The sequence below is a fragment of the Culicoides brevitarsis genome, chromosome 3 (genome assembly GCF_036172545.1).
Source record: "Culicoides brevitarsis isolate CSIRO-B50_1 chromosome 3, AGI_CSIRO_Cbre_v1, whole genome shotgun sequence".
NCBI lineage: Eukaryota > Metazoa > Arthropoda > Insecta > Diptera > Ceratopogonidae > Culicoides > Culicoides brevitarsis.
The window spans coordinates 25,141,483-25,163,973 of NC_087087.1; the positions used below are offsets into that span (position 1 = coordinate 25,141,483).

General features: G+C 28.5%; 4 protein-coding genes across 4 annotated transcripts in view; 2 read left to right on the plus strand and 2 right to left on the minus strand.

Moving 5' to 3' along the window:
• Window positions 1-523: 523 nt before the first annotated feature.
• LOC134834707 (ADP-ribosylation factor-like protein 6-interacting protein 1) lies at window positions 524-1,769 on the plus strand. The gene is made up of 3 exons (XM_063849455.1): window positions 524-650; window positions 725-1,096; window positions 1,148-1,769. The coding sequence occupies exons 1-3, from the start codon at window positions 639-641 to the stop codon at window positions 1,355-1,357; spliced, it is 594 nt and encodes a 197-aa protein (XP_063705525.1). The 5' UTR covers window positions 524-638; the 3' UTR covers window positions 1,358-1,769.
• Window positions 1,770-2,693: 924 nt separating this feature from the next.
• On the minus strand, window positions 2,694-5,431 carry LOC134834998 (fatty acyl-CoA reductase wat-like). The gene is given in 7 exon segments (XM_063849840.1): window positions 2,694-3,413; window positions 4,096-4,404; window positions 4,466-4,548; window positions 4,550-4,738; window positions 4,877-4,999; window positions 5,059-5,189; window positions 5,304-5,431. Coding segments are annotated over 7 exon segments (1,527 nt in total). The 5' UTR covers window positions 5,401-5,431; the 3' UTR covers window positions 2,694-2,818.
• Window positions 5,432-16,158: 10,727 nt separating this feature from the next.
• On the minus strand, window positions 16,159-17,496 carry LOC134834306 (BTB/POZ domain-containing protein 3-like). Its single transcript, XM_063848928.1, has 3 exons — window positions 17,168-17,496; window positions 16,908-17,112; window positions 16,159-16,855 (listed from the first exon to the last, which is right to left on the minus strand). Exons 1-3 carry the CDS (start codon window positions 17,416-17,418, stop codon window positions 16,253-16,255), a joined length of 1,059 nt encoding a protein of 352 aa, XP_063704998.1. The 5' UTR covers window positions 17,419-17,496; the 3' UTR covers window positions 16,159-16,252.
• A 1,173-nt stretch (window positions 17,497-18,669) lies between these two features.
• LOC134834673 (BTB/POZ domain-containing protein 9-like) overlaps window positions 18,670-22,491 on the plus strand; it is a 131,751-nt gene continuing 127,929 nt past the window's right edge. The window contains exons 1-2 of the mRNA XM_063849417.1: window positions 18,670-18,970; window positions 19,040-19,861. Coding sequence (XP_063705487.1) covers window positions 18,720-18,970; window positions 19,040-19,850 — 1,062 coding nt within the window. The 5' untranslated portion in view covers window positions 18,670-18,719 and the 3' untranslated portion in view covers window positions 19,851-19,861. The remainder of the gene's footprint in view (window positions 18,971-19,039; window positions 19,862-22,491) is intronic.

Consider the following 22,491-nt stretch of genomic DNA (forward strand, 5'->3'; position numbering starts at 1 on the left):
AATTTTCGATATTTTAATTATTGAAATTTATTTAGATACATAAGTTTTCCATGAATGTATTGATTGACTAATTTTTTGTCGCATGCGATTTCGAAAAATTTGTAAATTTTTTTTTCATATCATTTTTAATTTTTTGAATTAAAAAGCTTCAAATTCAGTGAAAAATTGTAAAAATTTAAAAAAAAATCTTTCAATCAATTTTAGTTTCCTAAACCAATTTCGTTTAAAATATTTATAATGATATTAACGAAAATTATTTAACATCGTAATTTTTTTTTATTCTTCCATAAATATGATTTTTAAAAAATTTAAAACATAAAATTTGTTCAAAATATTTCTCTTGAAATTTTCGAACAAATTTCCCCCCTTTTATTAAAATTAATCGTACTGACCTCCTCCCTTTTTAAAAATTTTACATCATTAATGAACAACGCCATATCAATTACGAGATCAAAACAGATGTCAAATGATCCGGAGACCCACAAAAAAAAAATTGAATTAGCATTGGCAATTTTGACTAACTGAAAAAAAAGTAAACAAACAACGCAATTTCGCAAATTTTGTTGAATTTTAGCTCGAATCCACGAATATAATTTAGCTTTTTCACCAATTAAATCATCAAAAATCCCATCAGAATCATGGACAATCAGGTAAAAATTGAAATTTCTTCTGAATTTCCTTAATTTTTGACTTTTTTCATTTTTTCCGTTTTTTTTTCTTTCAGAAGAAAGAATACAATCGATTAAAACATAACATGGAAAATTGGCGTGAGCTCATTTTACTCCTCAATTCGTTCCTGAAATGGGAACAAAAGTACTATGCGGGCGTCGTTGCGGGTGTCATTTCCTTCGTTTTTCTCCTCATTTGGTACTTGGACTTGTCCTTTGTCACTTGCGTCGGATTAGCGGGACTCGTTGTGACGCTCTTCGACTACTTTTATCCCAAACTATCGAAAATGCTCTTCAAATCGGAAAATTGGCGTGGCACCCAAGAAAAGCAATTCGAGGAAGTCGTTCAGGATATTTTCAATGCAAAAAATCGCGTTTCAGCACTTTATCACTTTGTCTTTGACGCAAAGTCAGAAAAGTCGACATTGGTAAGTTTTTTTGATGAAATTAAAAAAAAAATTAAAATTAATTTTTTTTAGTTCATTCTCGCTTCGAGCACCGTTTGCGTAATTCTCGCATGGATCGGATCCACGATGAACAATTTGCTGCTTTTGTACTTGGTTTCACTCGTAAGCGCCTTGTATCCCGGACTTTTGCATAATGGCTACTTGAAATGCGTCACAGGTCTCATTGAAGGTCGTTTCAACTGCAAACTCGGAGGAGGAGGCGACGTGAAAAAGGAAAATTAAATTTTATTTCTGCAAGAAATCTCATTTTTTTTAATGCTTGTGGAAAATTTCCGTACTTAAAAGACATCTCAATGTTAAAAGCATGAATTCATAGTTTTTGGCGCGCAAAAAAATAATTTATGTTAGTTTTAGCAAGTAATTAATTTTAAACAGAACACTGTGACAAACATACCAAAAAAAGGCACAAAAATAATTTTAGAAGCAGGTTTCGATGCCTGAGAGATTTTTTCTTTGATCGACATAAGTTTCTCATTAAATGTAGAAGTAGAAGTATTATTACTCGTAAATATTTAAGCAAAGCAACAAACGTATCATCAATGGATGTAAAAACAAAAAAAAAATACAAATAGTCAGTAAAAATGATGTAAACGTATAATTTATGCAGTATCTGAATAATATATATCTACCCTTAATAACCAAAAAATTTTTTTTTAAATGTTTTCAGGTCCAAATGAGCATCTTTTTTTTAATTTTCCAAGAACCTTTAAGATTTTCTCAAGGTTTTTTTTTTACTAATTTTGGGTTAATTTTCTAATTTTCTAATAATTTTCTAAGTTTTTTTTTCGTTTTTTTATACAATTTTCAAAATTCTCCGAATTTTCAAAAAAAAAAAAAAAATAGTGAAATTTTGATCTAGGCGAAATTTTATTAAATTTTTTTAATTATTTTAAAATTTGTTAAATCTTTAAAAAAAATAAAAAAAAACAAATTACAAGTTTTTTGACAAAAAAAAAAATAAAATTAATAAAAATTGTTAAATATTTAATTAAATTTAATTTTATTTTTTTTAATTTTAAATTAAATTAAATGGTTTTGAAATTAAATTTCAAATAATTTTTTTTATTTTTTCAATTTTTTTTCGTTCAGAATGTTGATGTTGGAACTATTTAGAACATTAAAGATGCGAGAAATTTGAAAAAAAAATCTTAAGAAATTTTTTAAATTATTTTCAAATTTGTTTGACAATTTAGATAAAAATTAATTAAAACATTTTTCAAAAATAAAAAAGTAAAATATATTAATAGGTAGGTATTTTTAAATATTTAATTTAATTAAATAAATATTTTTGTTTTTTTTTATCATTTGAATTTTAAATTCGGGACACCCTGTATTATTTATTTTTTTCAATTTAAATTTTATTTTTTTTTAATTTCTGAAATTAAATATTAAACAAAAATTAAAATAATTTTTAAAAAATTTCATGTTTTGCTTTATTTGAAATCTTTCTTATAAATTAAATTTAAGTTGAAGAAAAACATTTTTTTTTCGTTTTTTAATAATTTTTCATAATATTTATTTACATACATACTAAAATTAAAAAATAAAAATGTGTGATGAAAATTACATTTATCTAGCATTTAACAGAAAAAGTCCTTAGATCACCATTTTTTTGTCGCGTAACATTTTAAAGTAAGTTCATTAAAATATAATTAAATTTCGTCGCACATTAATTCCTTATTTTCATGTAAAAATCAGACTAACCACAGGCCATATCATCTTGACGAGAAACAGAAAGACGAACACTTTGACCGCTTGATGCACCCAGTAGAGACGATTCCATCTTTTAAGTGCTTGCGGCACCGTTTCAATTGGATCTTGGAGCAAATACTGCCGAATGCCACGGAAATAATTCTCCAAGAAGCTATCCCAGTTGAGTTGTCGCATGTCAAAGAAGAAAATCTTTCTGTCACGCGGATCCATGCCGCTCCACAGCTTGAAAATGTTGTTTGTGTGAAAGTCCCATTGGCGCATCGAAAAGTACTCAATCACATGCATGAATTTGTGGATTTTTTTGTATGTACGCAGCATGCGTGGCTTCTTGCCCATTATCATGGAAATGGCATCGATAAAGACCGCTGGCAAGTAGTGCAAGAACATCATCGAGAGCAAGTGCATAATGTAGCTGGGATTATTGTTGTAGCATAAATACCAGATGGCCTTGACAGTTGGATACATGACGCCATATTTTGTGGTTTTGTTGGTAAAATCTCCCCAGGTTAATTCGTTTTCCTTTGGCGAGCAGTAATTGTAGATGGGAATTTCTGGATTGATGTCTCTGTGAAAGTATTTTTTTATTTTAATCAGCTTGAATTTGAAGCTAAAACTCGTATATATGCTACAGAGCTCCATACAGAAATTACTTGTACAGTAGGTATAGGTATGTTCTGTACGAAGCTCTGTAGTATATATACGAGTTTTTTGATTTACGATTTATTTCGATCTGAAGCATTAAGATTTCTCGACACAGAATATTACAAAAGACTTGTATATATGTATATTATAGATAAAGAGCTTCATACAGAAATAAGTTGTAGGTATGCTCAGTACGGAGCTCTATAACAAGTCTTTGGTAATATTCTGTGGCAAGAAATCTAACCGCTTTTATAGACTTCATATTTTCTAAAAATCTTACCGGATTCTTGTATAGATGCTATAGAACTTTGTATAGAAAATACCGTATACAAAATTATGTACAGATATTTTTTATACGAAGTTCTACAGTATTTATACGAGAATTCGGCAAAATTTTGAGTAAATTTGAAATATACTCGTTTGAGCGATGAGATTTCTCGTGTATGTATGTATGCTATACAGCTCCGTACTAAAGCTACCTATACAACAATCCGTATAGGTATATTCTGTACGGAGCTCTATAGCATTCATACGACCAAATCTTTATCCTTTGACGAAAAATCTCACCGCTCGAATAAAACTTAATCTCAAAACCAAAACCTTACCTCGCAAAAACTTCATTAACTTCCCATGCCGCCGTCAAAATCCCATTAACGCACATATCAACGGGCACCATATTCGCCACACGTTCCGGATTGCATCGCAATGTCCGTAATACGCCAGTGCCTGCACCCGCAATAACTCCCGTTGGTCCATAAAAGTTATCAATCCATCCCTTGACGGGTTCACGATATGTGGAAATTACAATGCCCGGGCGAACGACACCTAACGGCAGTCCATTGGAATTATTCCGGATGACATCTTCGGCAATTGCCTTTGTGAAAGTGTATGTGTTGGGCCATTTATCGAGGAGCCTAAGTTTTAAATGGAAGAAAATTAAAATTAACATCTCATGACGAGGAAATTGGAACTCACATTGGCGTAATGTTGTCCAAAAATTTCTCTGAAAGACAATCCTGAAGTGCAAGCATCTTTTTCGAGTCAATTGGTGGTTCGTAAAACTTTCTCTTCTACCTCGGGGAAGGGACATTGTGTGTAAGCGGTCGATACGTGAATGACACTTTTGAGATTTCGCATTTCATGACACAGTGTGAGAACATCTTTAGCAGCCTTGACGTTGATTTGCATCGAAATTTTGAGCTTTTCGTCAAATCGGACCGTGGCTGCCATGTGGAATACTATGTTGACCTAAAGGAAAAAAATGAAAAAGGTAAGTAAATTTCTTAAAAAATTATTTTTTTTATCCAAACCAAGCATTTTATTTGAAAATATTGAGAGTTATCATCAAAAAATCAACCAAAACTGGTTTTTTAGTTGAAACCTCACCTTGTTTATCAACGTTTCTCTATCTTGATCACTGAGACCAAGACCTGGTTGCAAACAATCGCCAGCGACTCCTTGCACCAAATACCGATATTTGGGACATACTTCCTTCATTGATTTGAAAATCTACAGAAAAAATTTAAATTAATCAAAATTTCTAACCTAAAAGTAAGAAAAAAACTTACAGGATCCTCAAAAATCTCTTCAACTCGTGAATGAACATCTTTTCCACGTTTATTACGAACCAACAAATAAATATTCTCAATACCGGGACATGAACTCAGAATTTTGTTTAGAAGTACTTTGCCCAAAAAACCTAAAAAATTCAAATTTATTCATTTATTCAAAAAATCATAATTTTGGCGGGAAAAAGCCATCTTGTTTATCCGCCGGTATAAAAACCCATCTTTAAAAAAAAAACTAAAATTACCTGTTCCGCCTGTTACAAAAATATTGCATTTTGTGTAAAACTGCTGGATCGGCGTCAAATCCGGATTGAGTGGATCTGTCATAGCTGTCGGCGTCATACTGATCTCTTCTATTAGACTAACGTCTGATGCAAACTGGAAAAAGATAACAATCAAAAATGTGAGTTTTCAATTAGAACGAAGGTGTGACTGAAATCTGGTTAAATTTGAATTAAATATTTGTCTCCCTGCATTTTGTAAAAAATAAAAAGCTTTTCACCTTCAGACAACTTTCGTGTTCATCAACCTTTGAAGAGTTCTTGAAATGCAAAAATTTGAACTTTCAAAAAAAAAAAATCATCGAGACACAAGAACAACCTCTGAAGCACACTTGATAATGCAAATTTTAATAATGAATCAATAATATTGGTAACTACACCCAAAAAATTGTCAAATCATCTAACAAAACAAATATCTTGATCAATTTTTTTCCTCTTGGTTCAGTATCAAGTAGAGAAATCTTCTCATCCGTAAAAGACATACAGAGGACTTAAATACTCGAACTACGTGATTTAACAAAAAAAAAGTTAAAAATAACAACAAAAAATGTGTCTTACATGCTAATATGAGCCATCAAATGTAACGACTTAAGTCATTCATTAAAAGGCAAAAAACTGAGAAGCAGTTCATGAACTTGAAGACTTGTTGAAAAAAAAATTCATTTAATAAATTTGCTATAAATTTACACATGTTAATTTAATTTTATTTTAGTGTAACATTTTTTTGCTGTTTTTTTTCTTGTTTTTGTATTAATTTAAACACGCGGCAGCTTCCGTGAATTGTAACAACTTAAACAGCTTCTTTTGTTAGTTTTCTTATTAAAAAAGAAGCCGCTGATGGAAAACAAATAATTTCAATTAAAAGAGACTGTATCAATATTTGCACGAGTTGCCATTGAACTGCAAATGTGAAGCTTCTAAACTACAAAAAAAAAACACGTGGATAGAATTTCTGATGATCGATTAGAATGGAAATGATTAAAAAAAATTATTGATTGAAATTTTAATTGTTTTTTTTTTTATTATGAGCTGAAATAATGATTTACATTTTTAGATTGGATGGATCAGAAAGACGTGTGGAGATCATGAATGATCATTAAAAAAAGCCATTTCCTTGTTCTTAATGGAATTTGAAACGTGATGTTTTGTTTTTGTTCAATTTTAATTGAAAAAAAAGTTTAGATCCACAGGTGAGATTAATTTTTAGCATTGTTTAAATTTTTTATATATAAAGATCGTGAATTGCTGATTTTTTTTTTGGCAAAATAGAATTTGATTTAAAAAAAATTTAATTAGGCTCAGAAAATAAGTAGATTTTTTTTTTCGTTAAAAAATTATTTTGATAAATTTCTGAAATATTTTCATGAAAAATGTCTCATTTTTGTTTTGAACTGAATTTTTATATAAAAATTGCATTTTTTTTTAGTTCATTCTTATGGTATTTTGAAGTTTTCCGAAGATTTTTAATTAAATATTTAAAAATTTAATTTTTTTTTATTGAATTCCTTTGAAAAGACTTATTTTAAAAATTTTCAAGAAAAATTTTTCATATTTTTTTTTTAATTTCTGAATTTTACTGAAAAATTATTTTTTAAAATTAATTCTCAAGAAAATTTCGTTCAGAAATGTCAATTTAAAAATTACCGTTAAAAAATTCGTAAATCGCCATTTTGCTAATTCCAATACGATTTTTGAAAAATCTTCAATAAAAAGTAAAATAAAGTTAAATTTATCAAATATTTTTATCGAAAATGGAGAAGCCTTGTATGGCTTCAAAAGTTCGAAAATTTGAAAAAAAAAAATATTTTTAGCATAAAATTGAATAAAAATGTCAATTTTGTGAATTTTATTCAATTTTATGCTAGAAACTTTTGCTTTTATGCTAAAAAAGTATTTTTCAAACTTTCTTACTTTTAAAGTCATACAAGGCTTCTCCATTTTCGATAAAAATATTTGATAAATTTAACTTTATTTTACTTTTTATTGAAGATTATTCCAAAATCGTATTGGAATTAGCAAAATGGCGATTTACGAATTTTTTGACGGTAATTTTTAAATTGACATTTCTGAACGGAATTTTCTTGAGAGTTAATTAAAAAAATAAATTTTAAAGTAAAATTCAAAAAGTAAAAAAAAAATATGAAAGATTTTTCTTGAAAATTTTTAAAATAAAATCCTTTTTTTTCGATTTGAACAGATTTACAACAGATTTAAGTTTACAACTTGAAAAGTCAATTAAGTTTCTTTTTATTTTCTTCATAAACTTGAACAATTTTTTTTTCCATGAAATTGAACTTTACTAAGGTTTTACCTTTGAAATCTCGCACGTTTTAAACATTCCAACACAATACTTTTTTAATTATTGTTAAATTACTCCCAACCGATGATCTTCACAACTTTATTTCATGGTCCATAATTTTTATTGCTTTTTAACGCAATAATTATCTAAACAATCTAAAATCACGCTAAACTCACTTTTATTCTATTCAAATAGACAAACACGAAAAATCACTAAATTAAAATCCAATATTTGCGCAAAATAAACCTAATTTAATATTCTGTTGGTTTGTTTGATATACTTTTATGCGCGCGCGAAAAAAAAAATATGCGTCACACGAATTTGCATCATCGTCTGTTCGTCACCCAAAAGGTACACAAAACATTTTCATAATAAAATTGTTGCTTTATTTTATCATTTATTATTCATATCAAATATTTGCTGTTGTGTTTTTTTTACATATAAAGAATCGAGCCATGGTCAAGTTATGACACAGTCGACGCGAAAAAAAAAAATTGTAATGCAAAAAATTATTGAGAATGGAGGAAGCCGGTGATTTATTCCTGTTTTTTTTTTATTTTTTATTAAAGACAAAGTATTTTTTTTTGCAAAATCTTATAAAAAAAAAGAGCAAAAAATAAATTAAAACGAGGAAAAATATTTAATTAATTAAAAAAATTAATGATATTCAATAATTATCAAAATTATGGTGAGAACCATATTCGTTAATGAAACCATATCAAAAACAATGAAAAAGTGACCTTGAAAATTATTTCAAATTTTTTTAACGATGCAATTTCTTCGAGAAACATCCGAATGAGTTAACGACAAAAAATCGCAAAATATTTCCGCATATCTCGACTAATTTTGAAGGATGTAAAAACGAGACGTCCCAAAATTGTTCAAAACCTGAAAAAATGTAAATTATGTTTGTTCAAAAAAAAAAAAAAAGGTATGTATTTTTTGCTTTCATTTTGTGTGAAAGTTACTTATCGGTCAAGTGTCATTAAAACAACTTTTCATTAACAAAATTGTCCGTTAATTAAATATTTTTGACAGAAAGTACAGTTATGAGGCAAATAACCAGCTAAATAACGAAGCTGTTCACCTTGATCGAGAAATTAACGAAAAATAAAAAAAAAACAAAATTTTTGGGAGTTCGTCTCTTTTTAAGTGTCGTTTAAATCTTTCACATTTTTTTTGTTTTGTGCGTGTGTGGCCCTCAAAAAAAACTATGTGAAATTATTTTTTTTTTGCAGTAATGGTTTAAAGAAATAATATCACACTTTTTTGTGAATTATGTAACTTTTTGATTATTATTCGTGTCGTGATTCAATAATAATAATAGTTTTTTTTACTTCACAATGCTATTGATTTATATTTTAAAATAAATATCTTTGCAGGTACTTTAATGCAAGAGTTGTAGAAGAAAGAAACATGTGTGAATTATTTTTGTCGATACTATTCAAATACTACTGAAATACATGTTTGAGTTGAAATCACTTGAGATGCTGTAACACAGGTAAGAGATAATTACTCTTCACTGTTCACCGCGCGTTGAATGGATTTAATGGTGACATGATTTAATGACTCAATATATCTATGTTGGAATGCAATAACTTTCGATTTCTTTTTCTAAAACCAACAGCTGGTTGCTTGCATTAAACAAAAAATAATCGTGTGTAGATCAAAGAATTTTGTTACTTTATGTGATGTGAGTTCATTGCCTTATCATGCATTTCTGCAGGTAAAAAACTTGTTTTTATTTTAAATGTATTTTATTATTTTTTTTTTAAATTTTGTGATTAGTGTTACAGTGGTCGGCTGCGATTTTTTAATCATTTGGATTTTGCGAGGTAAGTATATTTTTATTTATTTATTTTTTTTTGTTTCTTTTTAGGTTTAGACGATTTTTATCAAGATACCATTGACTGGCCCTCTGGTTTATGAGACCTTTTTAAATTTATTCCAATTAATTCAAACCAAGCAAAAAATTTAACAAACCAAATTTTATGGAAGAGACTCAGAAGAGGTCTTTTATCTCTTTCTAAAATTCTCACAAGAATTATTAGAAGAGAAATATGGAGACTGAAATTAAACAAATTGATCCCAATTAATGTCAAATCTAACGTGACAGACTCAATATCGACGTGAACTATGTGAATTTCAAAAGAGCCTCGTGTGAATTTGTGAAAGACAGATTTCGATCTTACTGCTTTCGTATGCTTTTCATCACAAACTCAAAAGAATCATAAATTCAATCCCTTCAACCATTTATTGAACTGCATCGGTGAATTGGAGAACCTTTTCCGGTTGACCATTGAACCCCAAGATTGTGCAAACTGTAATATTATTTAAAAGGATGAATCTACATAACAAGTAATATGGTAATATGGTAATGGCCAAGTAATGGCCAAGAGTGCTATTTTCGAATGGCTTATAGACGAAACCACAAGATACTGGGAATTCGAAGAAAGGAAGTTATCAGAACATGTCAATAGTATTGTACCAAACAAAGCTTATTAACATGAATATTACTCAAATTAGAGTCATAGTTGCTTTCCTAACCGGACATGCTAGATTGAACAAATTAATGAGTAGAATGGGTTATAGGAATTCATCAGATTGCAGAATCTGTCATTCAGCAGAAGAAACAGCAGAGCACATTTTATGCGATTGTCCTTATTTGGAACACAAAAGAATGTTGCTTTTAGGAAGCACGAATAGTATGTTAGAGCCTGAAGAATTTAGAGACTTCTCTCTAAAAGAAATCTTTTCTTTCTTAAAGAGCGTCAGCACGGTTAAAGAAGAATATGGAAAAGGTTAGGCATCAAGAAAACCCACAAAAAGCCCTTTTTTGTGTGCTTAGGTGGGTCATTATATAATCATCATCATAACAAGTAATAAGTAAATTAAATTAAAGGAGAATCATAACGATCGATTCTTGTAAATCCGAGCATCGCAGCATCAGCAACCATCGTTCTTAATAAATAAATGAAATAAAAGTAAACGAAATAATTGAAATTTTGTGAATATCAGGGCAAAAATTGCGATATAAAATTACTACTCAGAATAAAATTAAGTTAAGTCAATAAAAGAAGTCAGTAGATATTTACAAGATTCAATGCCTTAAACTAGACTAAAAAAGATATTAAAGTGACTCCAAATAAGTTAGTTGAATTCAAGGCGCCATCTCAAACTTTGAATGAGCTCAAAAGTGTGCAAAAATGGTTCGTTATCGATCCAAGCCGACCACTGTTCATCTCCATATCGACTCCATCAACAAAGTGTAACTGTTTATTTAATTCACACACTGACCTACTTTTTATTTTCTTTCTGGAAAAATCGAATCGCACATTGAGAAAACTCGTTATGAGCACTAAACCAACAGCAGCAGCAGCAGCAGCAACCATGAGAAGTGACAAGACATGCCATTATGCAATACGTAATAGCAGCACATGAATAGAGCTGCGAAAATTTCTTTGAATGAAACGCATGGTGCGAATTAAGTGCGAAACTGGTCTGCAAATAGCGCATGAATGACACCCAGAAAACTATATTTTTTGGCACTGCGAATTACTTTTACTTTTTTTTTTGCTTGATGATCGTTGTCGTCAACGTTGTCGGTCCTTAGGTTCATTAAATGTTTATTAAAAATACAAATAATGTAAAGTAAATAGCATTACCGGCTTTATTTAAATAAAAGTAACCTTGTCCTAAAATGTTAAACTCTCATTGAATGCATTTTTTTTGCTCTTGCGAATCCCGCGCTTGCATGCGCGATCGACTGTTCGCGAACAGGTAAACGTTTTTTTTTGTTCGGTGCATATACTTTTGACCAACAAATTTTCAAGGTTGATCAAATTTGAGAAACAAGAAATGGATTCGTATGTCTCTATGTGGGTTCAACAAACTATTTTTGTATTACATGATGGTTTTTTTTTGGGTCTGCTAAAAAAAAATCAGCAACCGGACACTCGTTTCAATAACTTCAATGAAAAAAGTTTGATCTCGAACCTGCGATTTTTCGAATTAAAGGTCAACGTTGGGTCAGTACGCACTAATATTTTTTGAATGTCAATCGAAAACTTTTATGTCAAAGCATTAAATTCGGCACTTGAAGGTCACGTCCATTTTCAAAGAAGTTTGTTATGTAAAAAAAACCAAACCTTTGAATTGTCCCCAAAAAAATATTTAAAATCACCATTTATTGTCTTTACATTTTATTTCCGCACAAAAATCATCTTTTTTGTTGGACACCTCCGCACAGAAAACACCAAATTGTGAGACATACCCTTCCTCAACGCATAAATTATCACTGCAATAGCGTTTACATAACACACTTTTGACAAACTTGAGCATGTGTCTTGTCACATAAACTGAAACATGTTGTTGTTAAAGGGAGTTGCTAGCTTCACAGAACGAATAAATCAATTCTGTGACGCAAAACCCTAAAAATTTCGCGCTCAGTAATTCCACCATCTACGTCAGAAATTATTTTTTTTGGTAAATAATTTTTTTTTTATAATTTTTTTTTCGAATAAATTAACTTAAAAATGTAATTTAATATGAATAATAATATCGCACATGTTTTTATTTATTTACGACTGTCAAAATGGAGTCCATCAATGTAGGTCTCGATCATCAAAAAAAAAAAAAAAAAAATGTGACAACAAAAGTAAATAATAAAAAATTGCAAAATTTTTCGCTGCTTCTTTTTTTCTTCATTTAATTTATTGTAAATACGAAATAATTTAATATTCATTTCACGAAAATAATTGTGATGACTTATTGCGCTTGATTGATGGGAGACAACTTAATTCAGTTTTGAGTTATTTTTATGAGTAAAAAAATTAACTTACTTTTTTTTTGTAAAATAAAATTTATTTTTTTTTCTTTTAATTTTTTTTTATATTTTTAAATTGTCACAGCACTTTCAATTGATTTATTTATTTTTGTAATAATTTTTTTTTATTTTGTAAAATTCACTTGTTTATTTGTGTTTTCACATTTAAATATTTATTTATTATTTCAAGTTATTTTTTTTTATTAAAAATATTTTTCTTTTAATTATTTATTTCACTTTTATTCTGTAAATATTTTTTCGGAGGAGCTACTTGGAGGCACTTCCGATCCCCACAACGACTAATTGATGACTGAAACCGACTGAGTTACGTTTTTCGTACATATGTTACCCAATGCTGTATTAAATGTACAAGAGATATGTTAATGTGTGTTTTGGGGTAGAAGTGGATTTCTTGCGTGAATGTTATTTTTTTTTTCGTACATACGTTTTAAAATGCATGTTTTGTGACGCGATATCGTGATTCTTTTGTTTTGGTTTTTTTGATGAATCAAAAAGAAGAAATTCTGGATCGGTTGTTAATTAATTTTTTTTGACAATTTTTTAAAAATATATTTTTATATTTTTTATTAATTTAATTTTTTTTTGAATTAATATAATTTTTTAAAAATTATTTTATGTTTTTAAAATTATTATTATTTAATTAAATTATAAAAATTAATTAAGTTAAGAAAAATATTAAATAAAAAATTTTAAACAAATAAATTTTTTAAAATAAATATAAATTATTAAAAGTTAATAAAATAAAATTAATTAAAATAATTTAATTTAATTTTAATTTAATAAAATTAAAAATTTAAATTAATTAAAAAAAAATAAATTTTAAAAATTAATTCATAAAAAAAATTAAATAATTTTTTTAAATATTTTTCTGTCAATATTTTTAATCAATTCAATTAATTTATTTGCATCGAGACAAACACTTCTTTTAAGTACAATGATCTTCATTCGCCTTCTTCTTTCATTTTGTCAAGAAAGTTCTTTCAAAAATTCACTTTTTGTGATTCACTTTTTAATATTTGAATGTTAATTGGAATAATTCAAAAGTCGAATTAAATTTAAAAAAAATAATTGTTTAAGTAAACTTCGCTTTATACTTTCCATTTTAGATAAAGAACCTAAAAAAACTAAATTCTCACAAATAAAAGCTTTTAAATACTAAGAATTTACTTCCGATGCGAGATTTCAAACAATTTCATGCAAAAATCTCACGAATGAATTTTAATTCATGATCATTTCAAATTGCATACAAGTCTTGAATGCAACTTAATTTTTTTCTTATTTGATTTGTCTATTAAAACTTCATTTTAATTACTTGTGATATTTCTGTCTCCTTTCAAAATTTGACTTTTGCTCCTCATGCATAATTAGGTATGATCAATTGCGTCAATCCAGTGGATTTATTAATTACGTACAAAGAAAAACAAACGAAACGAGAGCCAATAATTAATTCATTTACACTTTTTGTTGATTTGAAACGTTTTAATTTTTTGTTTGTCTGGATTGATTTGTTAGTTTTATAAATATGGATCACGAAACGTTCTAAAAATATTTTAGCGAGCTCTTTTGGTTCGCAAAAAATCACTCGACCTTAAAAAAAAATAACACAAAAAATATTTTAATGAAGTGGCTTAAGAATTTTGTACATTTCCATCCGTCATATTTCGTGTTAGTAGGTACGTCATGGATAGACATCATGTAGTCCTATAAATGGTTCTTATTAAGGTACTACTCAAAAAAAATCATCCGGTTTATCTTTGTCTTTTATGACGCAAATCGAATTAAAATACGTTTCTCCGTTTTTAATTGTAACAAACAGCGGTTCAACGAACGCTTCCTCTTCTTGTTTTTTTATCAACTGTTAGCGAAAGAGATGGTTAATTACAAATTCTTAACTACAACTTTATTTAAGAATTTTTTTTTTGCCACAAAAATTTTTTTTGTGTCTAAAAGTTAGTTTATCGTGTTCTATGATCAAAATCCCCACGATACCTAAAATTTGAGCGAAAAATATTGATCCGTTAGCAAGACCTACATTTGGCTATTTTAATTTTCGTCAAAAAAAAAATAATCTCAAATGCAAAGTGTTATATATCTTATTGAAGCATAAAAAATTTGGTAAGGCTTCTTGTCTATGGTTCAAAAAAAAGGGGTTTTTAAATAAAGTTGTAGTTAAGCAAATAGAAAAGGAACTTTTTATATGAATTTTCGTGAAAAATTTGAAAAAAAAAAACTCAAATTAATGAAAATTTGAAAAAAAAAAAGATTACAAAGTCTGAAATACTTTAAAAATTATTTTGAATAATTCAAAACGAAAAATTTTTAAATCGTGAAAATGGCATTTTTTTACGAACTTTTTGAGCTATAATTGTTTTATGATTTTTTTTCTTTAATTACACAAAAAATTTGTTGGCAAAAAAAAAATCTTAAATAAAGTTGTAGTTAAGAAAATAGATGTTTTTCATGAATTTTCGAAAAATAATGTTCAAATTTTCGAAATTCGATATCGAAAATTTTCGAATTCATTAAAATTCTTGAATTTTTTAAATTTTTTTTTATCTAATGCCCATATATGCTTAGGGACTTTAAAAGTAATTTTAACTTTTTGAGCTATAATTGTTTTAAAATTTTTTTAAATTATCGAAGAATTTTTCGAAATTGTTTTTGTAACTTTTGTTTTTCATTAAAATTTTTATTTAAATTGTTCTTTCAAATTTTCGAAAATTTTTCGATATTTATTTTTTTAACTTTTTGGCGGATTCCTAAAAATCTAAATGTTTAAATGATAAAAATTTTCGAAAACTATATTTTTAAAAGTACCTATTAAACATTTTTCGAAATTGATTCGCATAGTTATGAAAAATTTCGAAAAATTTTAAACAAATTTTCGAAAAGTTTTAAACAAATTTTCGAAAAATTTTAAATTAATTTTCGAAAAATTTTAAACAAATTTCCGAAAAATTTCAAATTTTAAAAATTAATTAAAAATTTTAAATTTTAAGTAAAAAAAACTAAATTTTTTAAAATATTGAAAAATTTTCGAAAATTTACTTCAAATTCTTCGAAAATAATTCGTTTAATTTAAAATAATTTTTGAAAAATCTTTAAAAAATTCGCAGCTTATTGACAAAAATTATCGCAATTTTAATCCTTTCCTCAAATCGATTAATTATCGGTTCAATGCTCGCTGCAGCACAAAAAGTTCTGTTCTACAGAAAGAGAAAGGCAAAAAAACAAATCGGTTGTCTAGAGAAGGTCTCACACTAGAATTAACTCGATTTTGGCTGCGTTTAATTGCAATACAGCTCATAAATACCGGTTTCCTTCCGTTTTCGTACGACGTTCTTTTAAAGTCTTGCCTATGCTTATGCGTGTCACAACCATTTTATTTTATTTCTTTACTGACCAGTCTTTCCAGAAGTTACGTTACTTGCAAAATTTTAAACTTTTTCGAAAAAGACTGACTTATGCAAGAGATTTCTGTGTTTATGTTGGTGCGTATCAAGAGCAATGTCAACCACAATCTAATATATTTTAAATTTTCCGGTTTCTATGGTCTTTTTCTAGCAAGCTCGAAGTGTTTTTGGTTTTTGGGAATGCGATGACGTGACTTTGATGACATTTCGTGGAATAGAATTCATTCCGGAATCCGGTTTCGTGCGATTTGAAAGTAACCCTTCAATGGTGAAAATTTATTTCTGTTAAAAATAGACGAGAATCGATTAGAAACAATAACAAAAAAATAATTATTTAAAAATAAACAACAAAAATTTAGATTGGCTTGATTAATTTTTGAAGGACGCAACTTTTGTAGAGCTTTTCCAAGTCATCCGAGGCGTAATCGCAGACATTCCCGTGTTGATATTTGTAGTAAATGCGTTCAATGGGACTCATCGAGCTGATTTTTGTGCACCACCAAAGCGGATGATCGCAGCTGAGCTTCAAATTTTTACAATTAACACAAACATCGTCGCGATAAACCTTATTTAGCGCTCTTATAAAGTCAATTCTCTTTTTCACGAACCGCTTTTCCTTCTTTTTGCAGAAATTTTCGGGCATTTTCTTCAAATCTCGGCTCGGCGGAAGACATTTCACGATGGCATCTTTTTCCTCCTTCGTGAGAAACGCAATTTCTTCGATATCCGAGGCCGCAAGTTGCAAAAAATGAATGGAATTTATCGCGGGACGGACTTTTGCGGCAATTTCTGGATCCGTTTTCTTGTTTTGCCTGATGTAACGTTCAAGGGCCCAGCAGAAATCCAGTTCTGACTTTAAACAAACCTTATTTTGGGCGAAAATCATGTTGATGGTTTCGGGACTTGCACTTAGGAACTCGTAGCTGTTTATTACTTCATCAGTTTGGTAAGTCATGAACTGAAAAAAATTATTTTTTTACAGATTTTTGAAGAAAAAATTTATTTTTTACCTTTTCACACTCCGCTTTGATCTTTGGAATGTCATACAAAACGGAAATTTCGTAGAAAATTGTCGCGTATTGAGGACAGAGCATTTCCTGCATTGATTTTTCGGCGAATTTGAGACCGTCTTTGCAGGTGTATTTATGGCAAGCGCTGTAAAATTCAGCTAAAGTGCTTCCGTGGTCGAATTTTATCTCTGACGAGTAGATGAATCTGGAAAAAAATGTTTTTTTATAAAGATCGAAATAAAATTTGACACGAAACTTACTTCAAAAAGAGACGAAAAGCCTTCAAACTGATGTCTTCAATCCGGATCTCGTCACTTTCTTTGGTAAATCCCTTCTTGACACATTCGCCGTAAAACATGGTCTCGAAAACCTCGCTAACTGCGCTCAAATGAAACTTGTGGGCTCCGATGGAAGTCCAATTTCCGTCATCATCTTTGCACAAGAACGAAACATCACAACGTTTTTGATCGATGAAGAGCTGATGATACGCATTTCCACAATTTAGAACCATTTTTTTTAAATTATTTAAGACACAGCGAACAAAATAAACAAATTTCAATTAAAAAGTGAGGTTAGAACACGCTTCGTTTGTTTTGACATGATCAGTGCCGTATCTAGGTGTAAATTGTTAACCTGAAATTTGAAAATTTTTGAAGCGCCATCTATAGTAAAAATATTTTTGATCTCAATTTCAGTCCGATACTCAAAAATGTTTTCGATTTCCTTTTACGTAAGTATGAAACATTTAGATATCTTAATATCTTAAAAGAACCAAAGTTGTCAAAAAGAGATAAAATTTTCTATCAAAATATAAAAAAAAAATAAAAAGTTAAAAATTTTATCAAAATTGACTATTTTTAAGTCTTTTCCATATTTTTTCAAGAAATTTTCAAAAAATTTTTAAAATATTTAAAAAATTCAAGAATTTTTTTTTATTAAAAACGAAATTTAACATGAATTTTCATCTCTAAAAATATTGTAAAAAAAAAAAAATATTTTTCAAGAATTTTTTAAAATTATTTTTCAGATTATTTTTAAGAAAAAATATAATTTTTATTCAAAATTTGTAAATTAAGTTCTTTTAACTTAAGTTGAAATAAAAAATTAATTTTATAAACATGCCTGTTTATAATTTTTTGAGGATCTAGAAAATCCAAAATACCGTAATGAAGATAATGCTAAGAGAATTTGAAAATCTGTTCTCTCATCGAAAATATTAGTCAAAGCTCGTTCTCTTAATATTTTTTTAAATTCTTATTTTTGAAAAATTTTAACTGAAAATTTAAATAAATTTTGTAATTTTATAAATTTTCATTTCAAAATTATCATTTAAGTGTCAAAAAAATTTATTAAAATAAAATTATTTTTTAATTTTAATTTTTCAATTTTTATAGTTAAGAAAAATATTTAAAAAACGTCAAAAATTTGAGAGAAATTAGAAAATTAACTTTCTCTTAATTTATTAACATTTTTCAGTATTATTTGAATTTCAACTGTTATTTTTTCTCTTAAATTAAGATTTAAGGTTAAGATTTTTTCTCTTAATAAAATTAAAATGAATCGAATTTGTGAACAAATCAAATAAATTGTATGAAATATTTTTATATATATTAAAAATTTGCGAGAACAAAAATTTGTGTGGAAATTCTCCTAAAAATTCAGAAAACTCAAAAAAATTTTTAGAAATTTTCGATGCCCCTTTATCCGCTATGCCGCGGCATGCCGCCACTGGGTACGGACCTGATTTACATTTTTAGTTTGGTTTATTAAATTTTTGTTTTGTTCTTAAAAACCTAGAATTTTCTGTGAAAAATGGAAAACATTCCACAAAAAGCCTTGCGTGTGTTATTGATTGATCAGAAGCGTTGTGATGTTTTCTTTCATTGCAAAAAAGCGGATGGAACATGGTCTAAATATGGCGCCCACAAATTCTGGTTAAGTTTGGTGAGTGATGTTTTTGAGGCAAAGTTTTTCGGTGAAACTGTCACGAATGGCGGAGTTAAGGACGACACGAATGTTTGTATTGCAGATATTAGTTTTGATGGTTTTGTAGCTTTTTTGAGGTAAGTTTTTTGATGATTTTCGAAAAAAAAATTTTTTTAAGAAATTTTTCTATAAAATTTTCTTTTTAGACACATTTATGGCTTTACAATAAGTGACGAGCTGGAAGATGACAAAACTCTCGTGGAATTTTTCTGTTGCGCTCACAAATACAACTGCGTTGTTGCCTTGCAATTCGCCGAAGAATTGATGAAAATTCGTCTTTCTGTGAAAAACGTGCTGCTTTTCTTTGAAATTGCCGACCTTTATGCTATGCAACAGTTAAAGAGCGACTGTTGCAGGATCATGTGCTGCCAAATGAGCGAAATTCTGTCGACCTCGGAGTTTCTCACATCAAAACCGGCAACTGTCAACTTTCTGTATGGCTTCCCTTGTGGCGCCATTAACTCGGAAATGGATTTTGTTTGGGCCCTCGAACGTTACGTTGCCTTCAACAGGGAAAATGACGCGAAAATTGCGGAAAAAATCCGACCAGCATTGCAACAAATTCACTTTCTCACAACGAGTGCGAACGATATTTCGCACACCGCGTTGCTGTCGCAAGAGGAAAAGAAAATGCTGATCGGTAGTTTGTCGTCGAAAATTACGCCTTCAATAAAACCATTCAATTCGTCGCGAAAAAATCGCTGCATGAAAAAACGAATTGACATGATTTGGCCCCTGAAGGATTTGTTTGTGCCAAAATTTTGTGCGTATTGTAATCTGAAAAAAATGCCTAAAAATCACTCAATTTGGAATTGCTCGCAAGTGGGCGATGAGTCACGTAGACTTTTGTCGAGAGTTTATGTACAATATCAACATACGAATTTGATTGATTATGATTTGTTTGATTTGATGAAAATTTACAATTTTTTTTGTGAACAAAAGTTCATTGCATATTGATTTTGAACTTTGTAAGATTTAATTTTTTCGAAAAAAAAAATAAAATAAATGCAAATTTTTGATAAGAAATATTTTTTTTTCATCAGATTTTCTTTAAATCCTTAAAAGTTTTAGATTTTTTTATTTTAATTTTTTTTAAGATTTTTTTTTATTTATTTGAACAATTTTAGTTGTATTTTTTTATTTTTTTTTTTACACAAAAATTATAATTTTAAAATAAAAATATATAAAAACTCAAAATCAATTAAAATTTTAAATATTTTAGTTAAAAATTATTAAAAATAAGAAATTGAAACAAAAAATGTTAAGAAAACAGACTTTAAAATTTTCTTAGCATTATCTAAATTACGGTATTTTGTAAAGAGACTTTTGAAAACATCTTAAAATATAATGTAAAAAATAAAAAAAATAATTGTTGAATAATTTTTTTTACATTTTACAGCAAAAAGTTTTAAAAAGACCTGAGCTCTTTAAAAATTTGGATAAAATTTCAATTTTTAAGTCAGTTTTTAGTTAATTTTAATAAAGTTCAGTTCAAACATTATTTTAATCGAAATTATTTTTTATCCTTTATCAAAATGTTATTTTTTTAAATTTGGAAATCAATGAGGAAAAATTTGGAAAAAAAATATTAGGCCGTTCCAAATTTTTTTCGGTGTTTTTGTCCCGATGTTTTGTAAAAAGTTTTGAAATACTATTTCATACAAAATGAGAAAATTTTATTTTTTTTTTAAATTTTAACAAAAAAATTTCATAAAAATAACCGTCAAAAATTTTTGAAAAATAATTTTTAGGAAATATTTTTATAGAAGAAAATTCATGTAAAATTTCGATTTTCAACACAAAAAAATTTAAAAATTAACAATATTTTAAAAAAATTTTGAAAATTCCTTGAAAAAGTAAGGAAAATGACCAAAAAATGGTCAATTTTGATGAAATTTTTAACTTTTTTTTTATTTTGCCCCATTGGATTTTCGGCTTTTGAAATGGGGCAGGGGACAAAAACATAAAAAAAATTTGGAGCGGCCTTACGAATTTATTGAATTTTACATTTTTCAATTTTTTTTAAAATTATTCCAAACTTAAAAATGAGCTTAAAAAATTTATTAAGCTATTTTTTTAATTTTAAAAACTTTTATATAAATATATCAGTTTAGTTTAGTGCATTAAGTGCATTCACATTATAAAGGAGGTTAAAAATAAATATTTTTCTGAAAATTAGCTCATACTCAATTAAATATTTTTCAGAAATCTCTTTATAAAAATTACAAATTTTCATTTCGTGAAATCAATTAAAGCCTTATGTTTGCGTATCGATCATAAACATCAAATATGAGTAAATAGTTGAATACGTTGCTCTAAAAGTCTCGACATTCAATGGGCGAAATCCTCCACAAGTTGGCATCGATGTAATTTGCACTCCATACAAAAACATCCAATAAGTTTTTCTCTCCCGCGGCGTCAACGAGTACCAAGCAACACAATAAACCTCATCGACTAACGAATCGTTCTTAATCTCAATTGCGGTCCCGATCGCACACGGTATAAAAATCAGAGAAAAAAACACAACAAGTCCATAATATCCCACGATCCATGTTGGCTGGTTCACGAGCACAAAGAGAAACAAAATTTTCATGAAGGCATAACCTCCGATATTGACGAGAAACATTTTGTTGTAAATGTCCTCAACGGTGCCAATGAAATCCTGAAAACGTTGGTGAAGTTTCACAAGTTCATCCAAACTCGCTTGATGTCCATCTTTATTTGGATTTGTTTCAATGACCGAATTCAATTTTCGCAATTTGATGATTAAGTTGTCAATTTGAAAAAAGGCGCTGCTACTGAACAAGAGATAGGTGTGATACGTAGTTTGCATTGGGCCGAGAACCGTTAAGATCACTTGCAGAATTTGGTACAAACAATTTACAAAGTAGCCCGGATTCGAAGTTGAACTGATGCCAGGTATGAAGAAACCAAATAGCAAAAAGAGCTCTCCGGTACAGAGATAGTAGCCGAGTGGCGAAAAAATTGAAATCAATCCGCCGCCCGAAAAAATTACCGTTGTAAAGAGAAATAATTTTTTACAATCCATCGAATGTTTCAAATATTTTTCAATTTCTTCATTTTCAATTCCTTTCTTTAGATCATCACCAAACTTGTAGATTTCTTCCAATACGCTGCAAATTTCCATCTTTTTCGTAAATCCAACGTAAGTTAAAAAATACGAGATCCATCCAATCATCCAGGTGACAAAGCAGTAACAAATGCGATAAAAATCCCCCCAAATGAGCCAAATATCGATGATGTTGATTACCATGTAGATTGTGACTTCGGTCAGAACGAGTCCCAGCAGAAAACTCAGCTTGTAATCCGGATCAAAGACTTTGTAGCCATATAAGGCAGTTTCAAATTTCAGATAAGGCACGAGGAAATTCTTGTAAATGTCATTGGGATCGTCAATATTTGAAGTTTCAAAATTTTTCTTCAAATAATTCCTTGTTGATTGATGAATTTTGTTCCAAAACTTCAGTTGCACCATGTTTAAATGTTTGTCAGAGATTGATTGAAATTTAAGGATTATTCAAGCTTTTATAGCTTTCATAAATGTTCAACATAAGGTAAGTTCTCAATCAATTACAGA

Coding starts and splice junctions, on each gene's coding strand:
- LOC134834306 (XM_063848928.1), bottom strand. CDS start 17,418: ATGGTTCTAAATTGTGGAAATGCGTATCATCAGCTCTTCATCGATCAA. Junction 17,113..17,167: donor GCTTTTCGTCTCTTTTTGAA/GTAAGTTTCGTG, acceptor ATTTTTTTCCAG/ATTCATCTACTCGTCAGAGA. Junction 16,856..16,907: donor TCAAAGCGGAGTGTGAAAAG/GTAAAAAATAAA, acceptor AATTTTTTTCAG/TTCATGACTTACCAAACTGA.
- LOC134834707 (XM_063849455.1), top strand. Junction 1,097..1,147: donor AGTCAGAAAAGTCGACATTG/GTAAGTTTTTTT, acceptor AATTTTTTTTAG/TTCATTCTCGCTTCGAGCAC.